Source organism: Chanos chanos, chromosome 2, assembly GCF_902362185.1.
Source record: "Chanos chanos chromosome 2, fChaCha1.1, whole genome shotgun sequence".
Taxonomy (NCBI): Eukaryota; Metazoa; Chordata; class Actinopteri; order Gonorynchiformes; family Chanidae; genus Chanos; species Chanos chanos.
In genome coordinates this window covers 42,553,186-42,570,183 of record NC_044496.1, presented here as the reverse complement: position 1 = coordinate 42,570,183, position 16,998 = coordinate 42,553,186, and the positions used below count along the sequence as shown (strand labels likewise).

The window sequence follows — 16,998 nt, the reverse complement described above, 5'->3', positions numbered from 1 at the left end:
TCCTTCAAGGTCTACGTTTGTGGAGGACATGAGGCCAATTTATACTGAATGGGGGACAAAAATCACTACCCTCTACGAAGACTGGTCTCTAGGGTTAACTTGGTTTTACACAAGAGTATGACTCAAAATATAAATTTAACATGTTAGATTTTGTACAGTAATATAAATGACGATCACATTCATGTTCTTTGTTGGTTTTCCTGTCAACCTATCCTGAGAACATTTTTAAAATTGTTTCATATAGCAGCTTTGGTTATATGCTTCTGGGAAAATTTATGTTTGAAAGCTTCATTATAATATAACATCACTAATCTGGTCAGGAATGCAGCATTACATCATCGAACGCCTTTTCCAGGTCCCAAAGCTGAACTCTGGCCTGAAGTGTTAAAAAAATGTTTTAGAGGAGTGTTTGACAACAGAATCTTGCAGTCAAAATATAATAAAAAGGTGAAATCATATTAGGTAGAGCTTCAAATATATGGTGCTTTTGGTGTCGAATGATTGGGATAACTTTTTTAAATGACATAGCTTCCGATTAGCAGTGCTCTGTTGTTCCAAATGGAAGTGTCAGTCACCTGTCCAATCAACAGAGAACATAAGTTCCCATTTTTGACATGCTACAGCACCTCCTTAGAATGTACGGAATTGGTAAATAATACCCATGTCCCACTAATTCTGCTCATTTCAATTCCCACCTGACTCAACTCCATCAACACTAAATGACACGTGGCTTTTCCACCTCTATAAAATGCATTTTTGAAAATACCAAAATGAGTGGGTGATATTTGTTCAGATTAATCTAATAACATGTATTTTCCTTGTATTCAGTATATATGAAAATACTGCTGATTCTGTGTAGCATAGTGCAAAAGATACATCTGCTAAGGCACCAAGAAGTTCAATACTCTTTCAGCTTATGAGATGTAAAAGGAAACATGCTTTCACAATACTGTTAACAAAAGATTCAGCCAGCCAAAAGCATGTATCAGTAGTCTGTGCTTGAGACCCCTGTATAATTTTGGAGCTCGTTCATGAGGATCAGAGTTACACATCAAGCAGTAGTTCCAACTGAAGATAACCGGACACTCAGTCACTTTGAGATCAGGCCAAAACATACATGCCCTCTGTATAAAGAGCTGATTCATATCCTCCTACGCATATCACAGAGACAGTACATTTATGTTTTGATACATCATATCTAACCATACACAAAACTGCCAAAGGTGCTGGTCTGATCCTCACAAACATGCCCTTAAATAACCTGTGAATATCTGTTAACCCTGATGATGTAACACATTGTTACTACATAACAGCTTTCAAGTTTTGTTTCAAATTGAGTATGAAATAACAATGACTGTCCGTGCAGAAAGCTGATGTAGGTTAAAGAAAATTATTTGTGAATAAATTTTACACAAATGTCCAACATTTCAGCAGCCCAAATGAGGAAAAAAAAACCCAAAAAACAAAACACACACGCTCAAACACAATTTAAGCGATATCCTGCTACAACAGAATAATGATCTCTTCATCAAATCCTCACTGTAGTAAAAATGTAAATGTAACATACACAATCAAACATTTTGTAATTAGTAATTTATCTTAAAAGGTAGTCCTTCATTTGTACAAACAGGGAGTCCTATGTGCTTTGTGCTCCGTGCTTACTCTCAATTGCTATAGTGTAAGTGCAACAGCTGTTCAAACTTTTATTTTTGTCTCTCTCTCTGTATTCACCTTCACACACCAATAAGCATTTAAAACAAATCCTTCACAATTTAAAACTAAAAATCCCCTTCTGTTTCCTCTCTTCCTATTAAAAAGATTCAGGATCATTTCCTTCTTGCGATAGACGTGTCTTACATATCGTCAATTCGGGTTTATAACATATTTTCATATTTACCATACAAAACATTATATGATTGTCATACTGTTATATGCTGCTTTAAAGATGCAGATCATATCAAAGGCACTAAAAAAATCTGAGCAACATTAGAAAATTAGACAAAGCAATTTTTCAGAGTCCCCCAAAAACTTAGTGGTCTTATCTAAGTCCAAAGACAGATGGCATTTACCTTAATGAGGCAATATTTTATATACAGTTCATGAGAGAAAGACAAAGACCGAAGTTAAGCTACAAGAAGAAAGCAATGGGATAGCTTTGCAATCAGAGTTCGTTAAAAAAAAAAAAAAAGACCACAGTCAGGCAGTCTTGTGCTCAGTCAGTTTGAGTGAAAATCTTTAAACAAGACTCCCTCATCACGGCCGGTAAGTCTTAATAACGTCTTTTATGGGGCGCCGGCAGATGGGACAGCAGGCATTTATCTGCCTCTTCAGCTTAAGCCCACAGTCATTACAGAGACACATGTGTCCACAGGTATAGATGACCGTGTCTACTTCCTGGTCAAAGCAAACCGTGCACTCGCCGTTTTTGTTCCCCACGGGCAACTCTGGAGAGCTGAGAGTTGGTGAGACGGGAGGGCTGAGAGGAGAGCTGGGAGCCGTCACTAACAAAACAACACAGACAAAGCATACAGTTTTTTTTACTTATGTGACTAAACTGACTGATGGCGAAAGTGCTACATTTCTTAATTTATTACTAAATGCACTGTGTGCTCCATGCAATGCACCTGAAGAATGTTTAGGAGAGCGAACACGCACACACAGAAAAAAATATTGTACAATCACAGCTAGAGGAAAGAAAAGAAAAATGGAAGGTCTGGATTTGAAAGCTCACCCAGAGAGGATTCTGAGGCAGATGAGGATCTGTTGACGCTGAAAGCCAGGTCAGAGTCACTATCGTCGGGAGTGCCTCCCTGAGAGATGGAGGGGGATGTGGAGGGACTTGTCTGCAGAGTTCCTTTAAATCAGAGAGACAAACACTTTAAACGGCTAAATGTTCACACTAACCGAGCAAAATCTTACTTCATGTAGCCAGCAGGCAAAACTAGGGTAAAGCATTTTATAAAAGAGAGCACCATTAGTAATAATTGATAATATTACTATTAGTGTCATTATGTTCCATAGTTTATGTTCCGGATGTGCTCGAGATCAAAAACATCATGCGCCTGTGACCTTAATTCTCCAGCATTATCTTCCACTTCATGCTTGGCATGTTATTTCCTGAATTAATCTCTCAGCTCAGCTCATGGTGTCTTTAGGGCTTATTTGGGAGCCAAATTAATTTCATCCCCAAAATAAACCACAGACAGACTTGAACATGAGGAGGCCGACATTTCAAGGAGAAAACCAGGTCTGTCAGGGGCAACGAAATAAAATAAAAGATGACAGTCTTTGTGTACAATTGCACTTTTGTTGTGCATTAGCACCACATTACCTAATCGCTACATTCTGAAGTCAGAGCTGACCTTAGTGTTGGCGTAACTGTATCACATACCGAAATTGAAACAGGGAATTTGGCTTTTCTTTACCTAAGATCCTCAGTCGGTTGACACTGCCGTGGAGAGTGAAGAACGCCCAGAGGACTTGGGAGGAATCTACACACAGCAGACGTCCACGCACCACGCCGTTGACTCCATGATGCACCTCTCCGTTGGCAAGCAGGGTGAAGCTGAGTACATCGCCTGCAGCTGGCACAGGAAAACCACGGTACACCACCCAGTACTCTTTACGGTCCAACAGGACTTCTGGGTCCACTGGCAACTCGCTGGCATGGAGTGTGCCCGGGTCGCAGGAGGTCATTCCGAACAGGAGCGCTCCAAAGTAAGGCAGGCCCAGATGGCCCACCTCCACAAACAGAGTCTCACCGACGCGAATGGGCCGGTCACTAAAAACCAGCGTTCGACTGCTGTCCAGAAAGTGGATGCAGGCAGTCGTGCGATCAGTAGAGAGAACAATATCAGCACCGCGCATGGGGTGAAAGTGCAGGTCGGTGTCAAGGGGTGAGGGAAGCCCCCGAGCAGCCCTTTGGATGGTGAAGGAGGAGGAAGAGGAGGAGGAAGGGGTGGATGAGGAGCAGCATGGGATGAGCTGATTGTAGTTGCTGAGTTGTAAGGTGGCGATCTTGGCGGCGGCAGCCTGATTGGTCTCCAGCTGGTTGTTGTTGTAATTGGCTGAGTCATGGTTGCTCTGAGGCAGGTAGGCACTAAGCCGGGCGGTACTCAGACAGCTCGCTCCAACACTCTCAGCAAAAGTGCTCTCTGAGAGATTGTAGGGAAGAGAGTGAAAAAACTCATTCAGACGAAACAATAAAACAAAGGTGTTTATAAGGTGTTAGTTTCAGAACATGAACTAGAGTGGACTAATGTGAACAGTTTCAGTGAATAAAAAAACCCTATTCAACCAGTACTCTCATGAGGCTTTTAAGTGTCTGCCAAATACACAAATGCTACAAGCACAATGCATCAACAGAGGAATGCGAAGGCAGTAAACTAGTCATAACATGTGCATAAGTCTGGTTGTCAGACCACATCTAGGTTGGTGGCCTCTGAGCCCAAGATTGCTATTTCCAGGGATGCTGGATCTCTCTCTCTCTCTCTCTCTCTCTCTCTCTCTCTATATGAGTGCCCCTGGGACATGCAGCAGCCCTTACCAAATATGCTCATGGCTCCTGTCAGACAGACAGAAGATAAACAAATCTGCAGTGTGTCAAAAGAGAAGGGTCACTCACTCTTATTTCCCAGACTGTAGTTATCTGGACTTATGGTGTTACTCTGGGATCTCATTTTCCACGCTGAAGTGGGATATAATTTAGTTTACTGCCACACACCATGTAACAACAAGTTTGGGTGAGACTGTGACCTGCCCCATAACTGTGATGTCTCTTTTGTTGGCATTCTTCCCTCATCTACAGCTCTGAGGCCTCTTGTAAGCTGTCTGAACCAGTCCTTGAAAACAGTATCTTATCTTACTGAATGTGAGCTCTTGAAAATGTTGGTATTCTGAAGGGTAGTTCTGCATCACTGCTTACGTGTAATGTCATGTGTGGTTGTAGTGTGTTACAAGTCACGTAGAATGCTGCTCATTCAGTTTAAGTAAAGGTATCGGATTAGCATTAATCCCTTGCTCTTGACTGTCACTTCTAATACAGTCTGTCTGGACTATGATTGCGCGAAGTGAAAATAATTTGACCACCTTTAGTAATTAAGTAAGTAATTAGCGAATTACTCAATTCTGAGACGTAAGACTCACCAAGCAAAGTTACCTCCTGCGTAATGCCGTAGATGTCTATGATGGCCCAGAGAGGGCAACCCACACTCAGCCCACAGTGGAAGAGGATGGGCTCACCCTCGTTTATGCTGTAAAAAACCCTGCCGTGCCTGTCTGCCCAGAAAGCCAACACGTTGTCCCGCAGGGCGAGTCTCTCTGGCAGGGCTTTGGCCCAGTATCCTGGTCGAGTCACCAAATCCGGACAAGCGTACTTGGGGATATCTGACGAAGCCAGCTCACCAGGGTCCAGACTGGTAAAACCAAAGCGTAGAGCTCCGCTCCAGCCGGTGTGGACACCTGAAAGTCGCAATCGCACCTTCTCGTAGAGGCGCACGGGGCGCTGGCTGAAAGTAATGCCATTGCAAAAGCTGTTCTTGCGTGTCGCGCGGCGCAGCTGAGCATCCAGGCGGATGTTCTTGCCCTTGGCATGTGGGTGGAAGCGGGGTGACTCAATGCTAATGTTGACTGGTGGGGCAGAAGTACGCCGCTCCACACCATTGCTGGCCAGTGTGTAGTACTGCCGATTGGCCACTGGACGGTGCTGCAGGCTCACATCTGTTTAAAGGGACAAATTTCAAAAGATTTAGAAGACTGTGAGAATGGCCCATCCAGTAAACCCCGTCTCACCAAACATATACAAATAACAATATTAATCAACACTATTTCAATAAACTGATAATCAGTGCTGCTTTGTGACAAGTTAAACTTGTTGTCACAAAACAATAAAACATTAATTTGAGTCAAACCCAGCTACTACTCAACAGAGGAAATGTCACCACAAACCGCAGCATTGTGGAGTTCATGCCAGTTGACGACACTCATGTCACTTCAATTATCAGACCTCTGGAATCCAGAGCTTTCCAGATGCTTTCCCACACTGTCCTGCTAAGACAAGCAGTGGATTTGAAAAGCTTAATTTACTAACCCTTGCTCATACTAAAGCACCAATACAAAATTCCCAGCACTGTCCCACCAATGTTTCTTCTCCCCCTCTCCTCTAACATTCCACACATCTGTAAATTCTTGATGGATAAACATACTCTCTACATTTCTGCCTAACAAAGAACATAAGGGAACATTTAGCTTTCACCATGAGCCTATAGCTGAAGGACAGTGAGAGGCATTAACACAACGTGCCATTGTATAGTTCTGAACATGGTGATGACAATATAGAAGGAGGCTCTGTACGCAAAAACAAATACACCCCAATCAAATAAAGAACAAATCAACCACACAGCTCTAACAGTTTATGTGATCAGTATTAAACAAAACTGCCTGAGGAAGGTTTTCTGTGCTTACTGCCTATGTTGTGTATTTGATAAAGACATGAATATTCTAATACAGCAGACTACATTAAAAAATTCAAGGCCTTTCTATGATGTTTTATGTCACAAAGTAAATCAAACTGAGACAGGCAAGGGTGCAGTCAAAAAGCCCAACAAATGCACTTTTGGCAAAACAGAACTGTCTGTAACACTCAGGTGAAGCACCAGAAGCAATCTGTGTTACACATGTGTTACAGTACACAGAGGATCTGTTAAGACTGTAGAGTGCAGTGTCTCCAAAAAAAAAGGTAAAACAGTGCTTGGTTTTTTAGATTGTAAACAAATTCTGTTTTTCTATTTTGGACAAATGGCTTTCTATCACACATGTATTTTATTGAAATGGAGTTTTATGTCTTCAGCGTATGCACTAGGTTCGTTTTAGGTCTGCAAGACAGAATGGTTATCCAATGGCAAAATCCCAAATCCCATTATCTGGGCTGAACACCATATTATTCACCTTTAGAATGTTTGACAGCGTACATTTCCAACATTAAGATTTTAAAACAACAATACAAAGAGAATAGATAATCTCTTCAACATTGGTGTCACCTAGTTAAAATCCCTCTTCTCCCACAGAGAAAAGGAGATTCAGTGAAAGATTTAGCTCTGGCTGCACTCCAGGCAAAATGAAAAGAAGAATCCAAACTTTGAGTTATGTCTAACAAAAATGTGTTTTGACACTTTATTTTTTTTCTCCCCTCCACATCTGATAAAGTGTTTCTGACATATGACAGACTGGTCATATAACATACTTCAAGCAAGATAAAATATTTAAATCATAATTTTGGTGCAGTCTCCTTCAAAGAAAGAAAGCGAAAGCTGGAAATTTGAAAAGACAGCACGTACCAAACAAAGTTTCAACAGATGGTTAAAAAGTAACTGTGCTGCGTTTGCAGACGAAGCCAGAATCAGCATACAACAATAGTAATTCATAAAAAAAAAGAGATACTTTAAAAATGGGTTTCCCCATTTAATTTTGGCTAAGATTTGGAATGACTCAGTATCTATTTATCATATATTTGCTCTCTGTGAGAACAATCACTCATTGCAATGTACCACAGCACATTTCCAAAATTAAACATTATCTCTAATTACATTCTAAACCGTGTCAAATCAGTAAAAGCAGCATGCCAAATAAACATCTGTTACACCTCTGGACATCACAGTGAACTCCTGCAGTCATCGAAGTTTATCTTGCCAATTTTTAATTAAGAAATCCAAACGTGAATGTTGCATCATTTGTACACTGAATTTCCAAGTATCATCATGAGAAGTGAAAATTGTTTATGCCATTACACAACACACACATATCTCTCTTGAGCTTAATGTCAACTCTTCAAAGACCTACAGGATGAAACAAAAGAAATGTCCGTGGTCAGAGTGCAATGCTTAAGATTTTCAAAAAAAAAAATCCTTTAGATAATTTTCAATACCTGACTTATAGAGATAAATACAGACCATGATAACCTGAGAAGACCCTCATCAACAGAGAAATCACATCCCACTGTGAGGCTGTGTCTGTTTGCTTTGTGAATCATAAGACTCCCCTGTGTATTTTGTGATCTTTGTGAGGACAAAGCACATAGCACGCCTCCTAGTGCTGAGGAATCAAGAAAAGCCTCCATGAAGGTCAATTTGAAAGTTTACTCGGCTCCAAATGAAGCATGACAATCTATTCATTCCCATATATGTGTTTGGCTTTTTCATTTTCTCCGTCGTGATGAGCGAAATTACATTAAACTGACTGACCACGGTCTGGAGGCTCATTGTATAAACAAAAGAGTACAACATAAAATACCAGAGTCAGTTCCTCACAAGATGAGATTTAAGGGCCTTTTCCTGGGCCTGTGTACAAGCTGAGCTGAGATGAGAGAGCAGTGAACTTCACTGGTGAACCAGAGCATGCTTTTCCATGCCTTCCAAATATAGATCTGCCTGATCTTACAGCAAATGAGAACAGGAGCAGACAACAAAACTACAGTCCCCCTTAACCGACTCCCAGCTCAGACACACACACACACACACACACACACACACACTAAAACAGACTAATGAGATTTAGGCTCTTTTGTCTGTGTCTAGTCATATATTTTACTGCAAAATCCAAACAGAGATCTATGAAGAGGCTTTATATGTGACCTGAATGTATAAAAGAAAGTGGTGTTCCAATCTAATAAAAAGGATTTGAGTAAACTAAGAGGAAGATACCGAAGCAAACTGAAAGTCCAAATGCAGCTTTTGCAATTCTTAAGAGTTGCTTGCCCAGCAGTTACTTCTTTGAGGGAGCCAACATAAGATTTTTTCATAATTAAATTGTTTACATGTACCCTCGACACGGGGTACGTTTGCGGTTTCTGTTTGGGTATGAAGGACTAGTCAGTACAAAAAGTTTCAATTTACTTAAAAATCCATAAGAATTTCATACATGCATAAAGGTGCCAGAACACATTTAAGGCATCTGATAAAATGCTGTCTTGTAGCCCTATTTGTGTCTGTGATTTAGAGATGCTACATTCAAAAATGTATTTTTGCCCTCTGAGCATGGACACATGTGATGAGGATTTGTTTATTTTTAGAGACAGTTCAATGATGTACACTGTTCAGATCACAAAGTAGCCTCAGGAAGATAATATGAAAAACATCACAAGACAGATTCACTCACATGTTTTTGAATCAAACTTTCTAAACAACATAATGAATTACTGTCAGCAAATCAGAATAGCTCAAAAAACATCATCTTGCATCATGCGTCTTGTATAGCAGTGTAATTTAAAACATGGTAAGTTATCTAAAATATAACTGCTGTTTACGCAAAGCATGTGAACTTTTGACTTAGCTAAAATCACTGTTACAGTCTCCCTGTCATCATAAAATGAAAAATGAAAACCCCTCCTTTCTACACTAAAGTGGAATCATAACAGGGTCTTCTTGTTTTCAAGCCACATTTAGATTAAGACAATAGTGTCCATTGGAAAACTAACTTGGTCCTTTAGCTTGAAACGTGTAGCATTTCTCAACTCCTGTCCAACAAGTCAGCTGGACAGAATATATTTGATCTAACACACCTGATTGTGCTTGTGAAATAATCAACATCTGGATTTGTTGAATAAGGTGTGCTAGGGCTGTGTTAGGAGAAAAATATGCTCTCAAGTTGTTTCCCAAGACTGGAGTTGAGATACACTGCTATGGAGGATAATGAAATATATCTATAACTCCCTCAGTTGTCATATTCAGCGATTTTATCCAAAATATAAGTCAAATCACCTGTAAAGACTACTGTGTCTTTTACTCATATTTACATGTAATTCCTACAGTTGGAATTTCAGTATGTTTACTTAATGTTAAGGGAAATGTTTTTCATTCGAATTTAAGAAAGGTCAGTTACACATAACTGGTCACACACAATTGATTACTAGACAGCAGAAACTCAACAAACAATGAAAGATAATAGAAAGCACGTAATTTTGAGAAATTAGAAACTGAGATGATACTTTGTAGAGGTTACTGGACTGAAAAACTCAAATTATATGACAGAACATGTTTGTGACTCAATGAAAACTTCAGGAGACATCTACTTGGACTTTCAGGCTGAAGGCTAAGACCTCAGTACGTTTTGAATGTCTGCCCTTGGCCACTTACTTTCATCTTGCTAAATCTTGTGAATGACATAGCAGTAAACTTCAACATCAGAGTGCACTGCCAATGCAGTGTAAACCAATCCAGCAAATCTGCTCTGGTTCAGGTCCAGCCCTGCTACTAATGCTTAACTCACTGTTTTCATTCTGAGGCAACCCTGTGAGGACACATTATCAACATCAGAAAAGCACTGAGTTTTTAGATTTAGTGAAGAGTTTTCTGTTGAAGGTTAAGAAACTCATTAAGAAACTCCTTTACAGCAAAGAAATATGAACTGACTGTGCACCATATGTATAAACATGGAAATGTACTCCCAGTTATCTGTCCCTCCCCCATCCAACTGATGCCAAATCAAGAGAAAAAAAACACTCAGAAAAGATCGTCAAAGGCCTTTCTAAAGACACATATACCAATCATTTACAGACTGTCCTCATATGCTTGATAATTCAATCAGCAGTGGCAAACATTGGGGGTCTCGTCTCATTAGCAGGGGAGAATGGGGGAAGGAAAAGTGGTCCACACCATTGGTAAAATCATTTCTGTTCAATGATGAAATGACACTTGTCATTGTGTTCTGCCAGTCTGCTGATAAAGAAACAGGCTCTATTATCACCATGTTGTCTGAGTACCAGTTCTCTGATCAGGGTATTCAATAAGGCTGGATAATTAAATCTGTGGTATAGTTCTATTCAATTTTGACACTGAATGAAAAGATCACTTGTGGAAACCAAGATGTAGGCCCTACTGATGGATAAAGTTCCTAATACTCTTTTAGTCTGCTGAGACTTAAAGCAGTCTGTGGAAAGATCACCTGTAACAGGTGCAAAGTAATTTCATCGAGTCCTCGCAATTTCAGACCATACAAAATGCAAGAAAAGGGTACTTGAAATGGCACAGTTGGCCGTTTTTAAAGCGGAAATGCACAGTTCCGCTTCAAACAAAAATTGATCAACGACTGTAAAGTCTTCAGGTCCACAACATTCACGGGCATACGAGCCTTCTCTTTTTGTGACAAGTATAATATATTAAAGTAATGCTAATCCTCAGTAACTTTTGTTCAGGTGCATGAAGTGTGCACTAATAAAATATCCTTACACACTAGTGTATTGATGTTAGTTTACAACCGCCGAAGATGCAAACCATACTGTTGAGTGCAACATCATGGACAATCATGTGAAAACGACTGTTCTCCTCTTTACAGTAAGCGACAATCATGGCGTATTCATGAATCGAATATGAGATTTACATTTTCAATTAAATAAATGCGGTTCAAAACGCCTCCACTAAATTAAACGTGATTTTTCAGGCTCTCAATTGCACGAGCTCACTGAAACTCGCGAATCATCCGTCATCTTCCTCACCCACGCACCGAATACACCGCTCGCTCCGCAGCGACTATAGCTCTCCTAAGGGGTAAGGAGAGAGCGTGTCACTGTTATCACGCATATGTCTTGAAATCAAGACAACCCTTCTCTATCAGCACACTAGAAGAATCGTGAAAATCATGTGCAAACTCTTTTGTGTATTCGTAAACACTGACGAGATATCTTACCTATTAGTGGTTTAGGTGTAGTATTCCCCATTATACCCAATTATTCGTCTCCCTTACCGACAAGCAGATTCCAAGTGCAAACACTCCTTGTCCTTCCATTTATTACTGTCAAAGTTTATAAATCTTGTCCGACAAAATGCTCCGTAAACATCAGTTCCATTCTCAGCGGTATGATCGGCGCAATATTTCCAGCATGTATCGCGAGCATGTTCATCTTGTCTGCCAAAGTGGAACAGCTCTCATAACAGTTCGCCCTCATTGGTGCATTGCCGCCCCCCTCCTTCCTTTTAAATCATCTCACTTATGCACAACTTAAAAGAAACAGAGTAGCAGCCCACGGAAATAAAGGACGCCGATAATTAGTTTATTAATGTATTTTACTGTAACATCCTATCGAATATGCGGCTGTTTAAGAGTAAAACTCAAAAGTTCATACTTTCCAGGATGTTTTGCAGAATTAATCTAGCCTATACATTCCATCACATACAGTGTGAGCCGGAGCATGAACATGTTTTTTTAAAAATAATATTCTTAAAAAGACTAAGAAACTCTTATGATAAAAAATAACCATTTTCATGGGGGCAGTTCTTCTAAAGACAGCGTCTTATTACAGTTTACTGTCTAGCATTCCTTAAACTCACTGGCATTCTAGCAGAGTTAAAACTAACATTGTGGATGGTCTGATGTCTTTTATGATATCACCAGACAAGATGATATGAAGATCAAACTTTAGGTGGTTATCCACCCCGAAACAATTGTAAAGAATGTTGGATATTTTTGAAAATTACACAAGCCTTGTGAGGAAATTCCCCCTCCCATCCCAGCCCCCATCCTCAATCCCCATAGCCTTGACCGCTGGGATCCTTGCAAGCTGTTTCCTGTCTTCTGAACCATGGCTGTCTCTTAGGAGCCTTGTCCAAAAGGGCTGGGTCCATGATTGCAGGCCAAAAGCCAATGGCAACTTAAGTTACTGCGAAACTTCCCGAACGATGTTATACTGACATTATACATTTCATGTCATTAAGTCTGAGTGTTTATTGATAGTTCTAAGGACATGACTCCTCTAATGTGGACAAGTGGTCTAATGTCAGACTGCTTTAAGCAATTCAGAACTCATGACTATATTGATGTCATACAAAAGAAAAAAAAAAAAAGACACGGCTCCACTGAAAGAAAACAAACACACTCAGCACAAATGTAGGGACGACAAAACTCTTCAAGGAACGTGATATACTATAATGTGCAAAGAGACATCAAATTTTCAAACCTGGATTTGACCAGTGGGCTTGATTTGATCATACTTTCTCAGATGAGATAATGAAGGAAGCACTCTGAGCAACTATAAAAAAGTATTATCTAAGTTTGCATATCACTGTCCCCTTAGACCGTCAACCAAAACATTCAGCAGTACTATATAAATAAGACTGGTACAATTCTCACACTGGACCCCAAAGGGGTATGCAACCTAGTTAAGCCTCACAGGAAAATAACTGAGAGATGAAGGGCGTTCACAAATTGCAACCCTACAGAAAAATTCCCCCTTCTGTCTATATTTTCATGTTTGTCTTGGCAGGAAACAGTGGCCTTCATGAGTCGCGCACAAGACAAGGGATAGGCAAAAGCAGAAGCGAAATTCGCCAACACTCAACAGCAGTGGCACTGAAGATTCCAACAGGAAGCATGTATCAAACAAAGACTAAAGTCACAGTCCAGCTCACAGCACAAATGAAACATGTCACAAAGTGCTTCTTTCCTTTTGTGCCACCATTTGAATGATATTTACGCCAGTTGCAATGGGAGAACATTAAACTGATCACGCTGAAATGAACATTGGTTTTGGAGTTCGTTCAGCTGAAAGAAAAGGTTCATATAACACAGTCTGTTTTTTTGGGGGGGGGGCTTAACTAATAAGTTTGATGTGTAAAAGATATCTCGAATATATCGTTGGGTTATGATCACAGCAACAGGACAAGACGGTGCTTCATAATTTGGTGTGCTTACTGTTGCTTGTTATTGGGAATGCAGCGATTTTCCTTTTATCTGCAAGAACTGTTTAACGATGAGTTCATAATTTCAGCTGAGAGGACTATACACAAATTATTTTTGAATAAAGTGTGAAAGTCCTTCTGTTTGTCAGTTTGTGGTGTTAGTTTATTTCAGTTAGTTACTCAGTGCCACATTTTCCTCTTTTTGCAACATTATCCAAAATTTGAAAACAAGAGTGCTTAATATTTGGGTCTCTCCCAGTAAACATAAATTTGTCAGATTAGACAAGCTATACGTTTTAAAATGCGTAAACTAAACGTGAAAAGGCAGCTATGAATATTCTGTGTATCTCTGCAGAAGTATATTTGTCATGATGATAAGTAACTACAACTGCTGCATACATTTCTATCAGCCACAGCAGGTTTTCATGTACTTATCACATACATGTTGCCAAAGCAAGCAAATGTGAAAGACTGAGTGATGAGTCATTTTTTGCCTCACAGACATCCATTCAGTCAGACTGAGCCCACGTGGATGGAGCAAACCTCAGGAGGATGTCAACTCTCCTCCTGTTTGTCTCTATCTGAGACCAAGCATTTTTTTCTAAACAGCAATGTCAAAGTCTCCTCTCCCCTGGATACTGCTAGCAGAGAGCTGTCAGTTTGATTCTTCTGACTGAATGGCAGCTAAAGGCAATACTCATGAGAGTCATTCATGAGGAGAAAATGACTCAGCATCAAGGCCAGAAAGTTCCAAATCGAACAATGCAAAAGTAGGTGAAGGACATTTTAAGAAAGCCATCTGAGGAGAAATGAGCCAAAAAAAGATGCTCAAACGTTAGCGTCAAGCCTGCTTCTCTTCTCAGTGCAGATATATGCACTGGCAAAGAGGCAAATGCCAAAACCAGCGTTAACACAGAACCTTGCTGTCTGCGAGGAGGCAGTCTGTTTTTCAAGAAATGAAGCTGTCATTTTGCTCAAGGAAACTTGGCATATCTTATCAAAGTTACTGCCATGTGGTGAAATGACTGATCCATGGACTGCAAAGTGTAAGATTTGCAGTATTTTAATTCTTCTGGAGTTTCAGAGGCGCTCAAGAAATGCTAAGCAGATGGCTGCTAGGGAAGATTGCATGTGGTTGTCTGAGCAGCAGGGAGCTGTTGTCCAAAGCAGAACTCACAGATCTAATGACACAGTGAGTCATAGCCACACTCTGTGAAGACATAGCACTTCCATTAAATGCATGTGCAACTGCTCAAACTCAAATTTATTTTAAAATCTAATTAGAGAAAAAAATCCATGTAACATGATTTCATTTTGACTAAAGTGGCTCCATGAGCTTTGTTAGATATTCATTTGCTCCGAAAAAAATGACCAAGTTTGAGCCACAAATGAGATTTCATAAGCGTAAGCAGAGTTAAATGTGTCGTCATTTTCAGAGACCATATGTGGACAGGTTGTGGTTTAATTTCAGTCTTTGATGATGGGCAGTACATAAATGATAAAGCTGTTGGTTGAAAAATTTCTGGCAAACACAAAGGCACTTTTCAAAGCCAAACGTAGCATTTGCTTCTGATTGGAATCATTTAAAATGGGAATTATTGCCATGTGCTCAGTGCCCCACAGATTGATCTGATTTCTAGAAAATGTCAGCTCATGATGTGGTGGTCTGAACAGACAAAAGGCATGCATTCAGAATTTTCACTTGAAAAAGAGAGAGAGAAAGAAAGAAAGAAAGAAAGAAAGAAAGAAAGAAAAATAATAAGCTGAAGTCAAACAATAACTATGAACCTCCATCTTCAAATCCTCAGTCTTCAAAGTTGAAACTATAAATGCGTTGGGTCTTGGATTATCAGTATTGGCTTTGCTCCAAATCTGTATAGAATATCACATCCAGGTATTTTAGTATTTTACATCCAGCAAGGATCTCAGTAAATGTGTCAACTACAACACCTATCCAGCAACACTGCCCTGAAATCTGATGGAATAATATGGCAATGACACTTCTTAAGTCTCCTCTTTTTTGAGACTGAAATGCCTTGATTGGATAATGCTGTGAATAGAATTATATTTTAGCATTGATAAGATCTGTTTTGCTCAGGTATGAATCATTTTGTGACATGCTGACATGAATCAAATGACCACAACACCAGGGTACTTATGCCTCTCCCTCAGAGAGGCAGAAATGCTCAGTCCATTCAAAGACATTATGCGCAGTATTCAAGGAGTCACTGACAATGAGCTATAACCAAATGATGAACAGAGCCAGCATGACAGGGCAACATGCCACATTAAAGAATTTGCCTTGTCTAAAGCAAGAACATTCCGGGTATGTCAGTTACATGTATGAACAGTATATGCCAGAAGGCCTCAAAATAGGGATTTTGTGTATTTACCAGATGTGGGCCACTGGCCTCATTTCCCCCAGCTGTGCTATTGTGCTTGCATTCTCTGGCAAAACAAACGGATGCTTCGCACAGAAGCTAAAGGAAATGCACCCTGCCATTCCCAAAGAATAACAGCCTTGTTTTTCTTGTGCGCTTATGGTAATCTGTATTGTATGGAGATCATATCTGCTACTTTACACTGATTTTCTTTTTTATTAAGTCTATGAGTAAAAGGACAGAAATCATATCATCATAAGCAAGCAATCCTGGCGCTTTAACATTAAAACAAAGTACACTCTCCACAGCTTGTTCACTATTGTACACAAATACCGAAGTGTACATTGAGCAACATGTAAAAAAAAGGGGGATGGTTTTCCCCTTACCCGAACTTTAATTATATTCCCACTGAGATTATTAAAAACTGACATGATTCTGACAAAGAACAAAAACTGGTAATGGAGGACAAATGTTTGTGAAGTGGTATGTGTCTAGCTGTATGGATGTCAAGGTCTTTGCTTGACTTCACACAAAGGGCATATTCTCCATGGCTGGGGTGGGTGCCTCACAGGCATGCACCAGATATAGCCACACTGACCCATCACAGTTAATACCTGGAGGACAAAGGCCATGCTTACTGAACTTGTCAACAAAATAAGCAGAGGAATTACATGCCCTTAATCCTAAATTATATCTCTCCAAATTCATCCCAAAACATGTGTTTTATGGTATATGAGTGAGGGAATCAAATGGAAACAGTGTCTCGGAGGCTGATGATAAATAATATTTGAAGCAAAGTTCTGATCTGGATTGTATTTTGAGACCTTGCAATAACGTACAGACACTGAATGGCATTTCCAAACTTTAATTACTCTAAAATACAGCACAGAGGTGGATTTTTGAGGTATTCATTTTAGTGGAAAGCTTATTTCAGCCACATCATTAATCTTTAT

General features: G+C 39.9%; 1 protein-coding gene across 1 annotated transcript; it reads right to left on the bottom strand.

Moving 5' to 3' along the window:
• Nucleotides 1-2,253: 2,253 nt before the first annotated feature.
• On the bottom strand, nt 2,254-11,707 carry neurl1b (neuralized E3 ubiquitin protein ligase 1B). Its single transcript, XM_030766522.1, has 5 exons — nt 11,677-11,707; nt 5,146-5,718; nt 3,426-4,154; nt 2,732-2,854; nt 2,254-2,501 (listed from the first exon to the last, which is right to left on the bottom strand). The coding sequence occupies exons 1-5, from the start codon at nt 11,705-11,707 to the stop codon at nt 2,254-2,256; spliced, it is 1,704 nt and encodes a 567-aa protein (XP_030622382.1).
• Nucleotides 11,708-16,998: the final 5,291 nt, after the last annotated feature.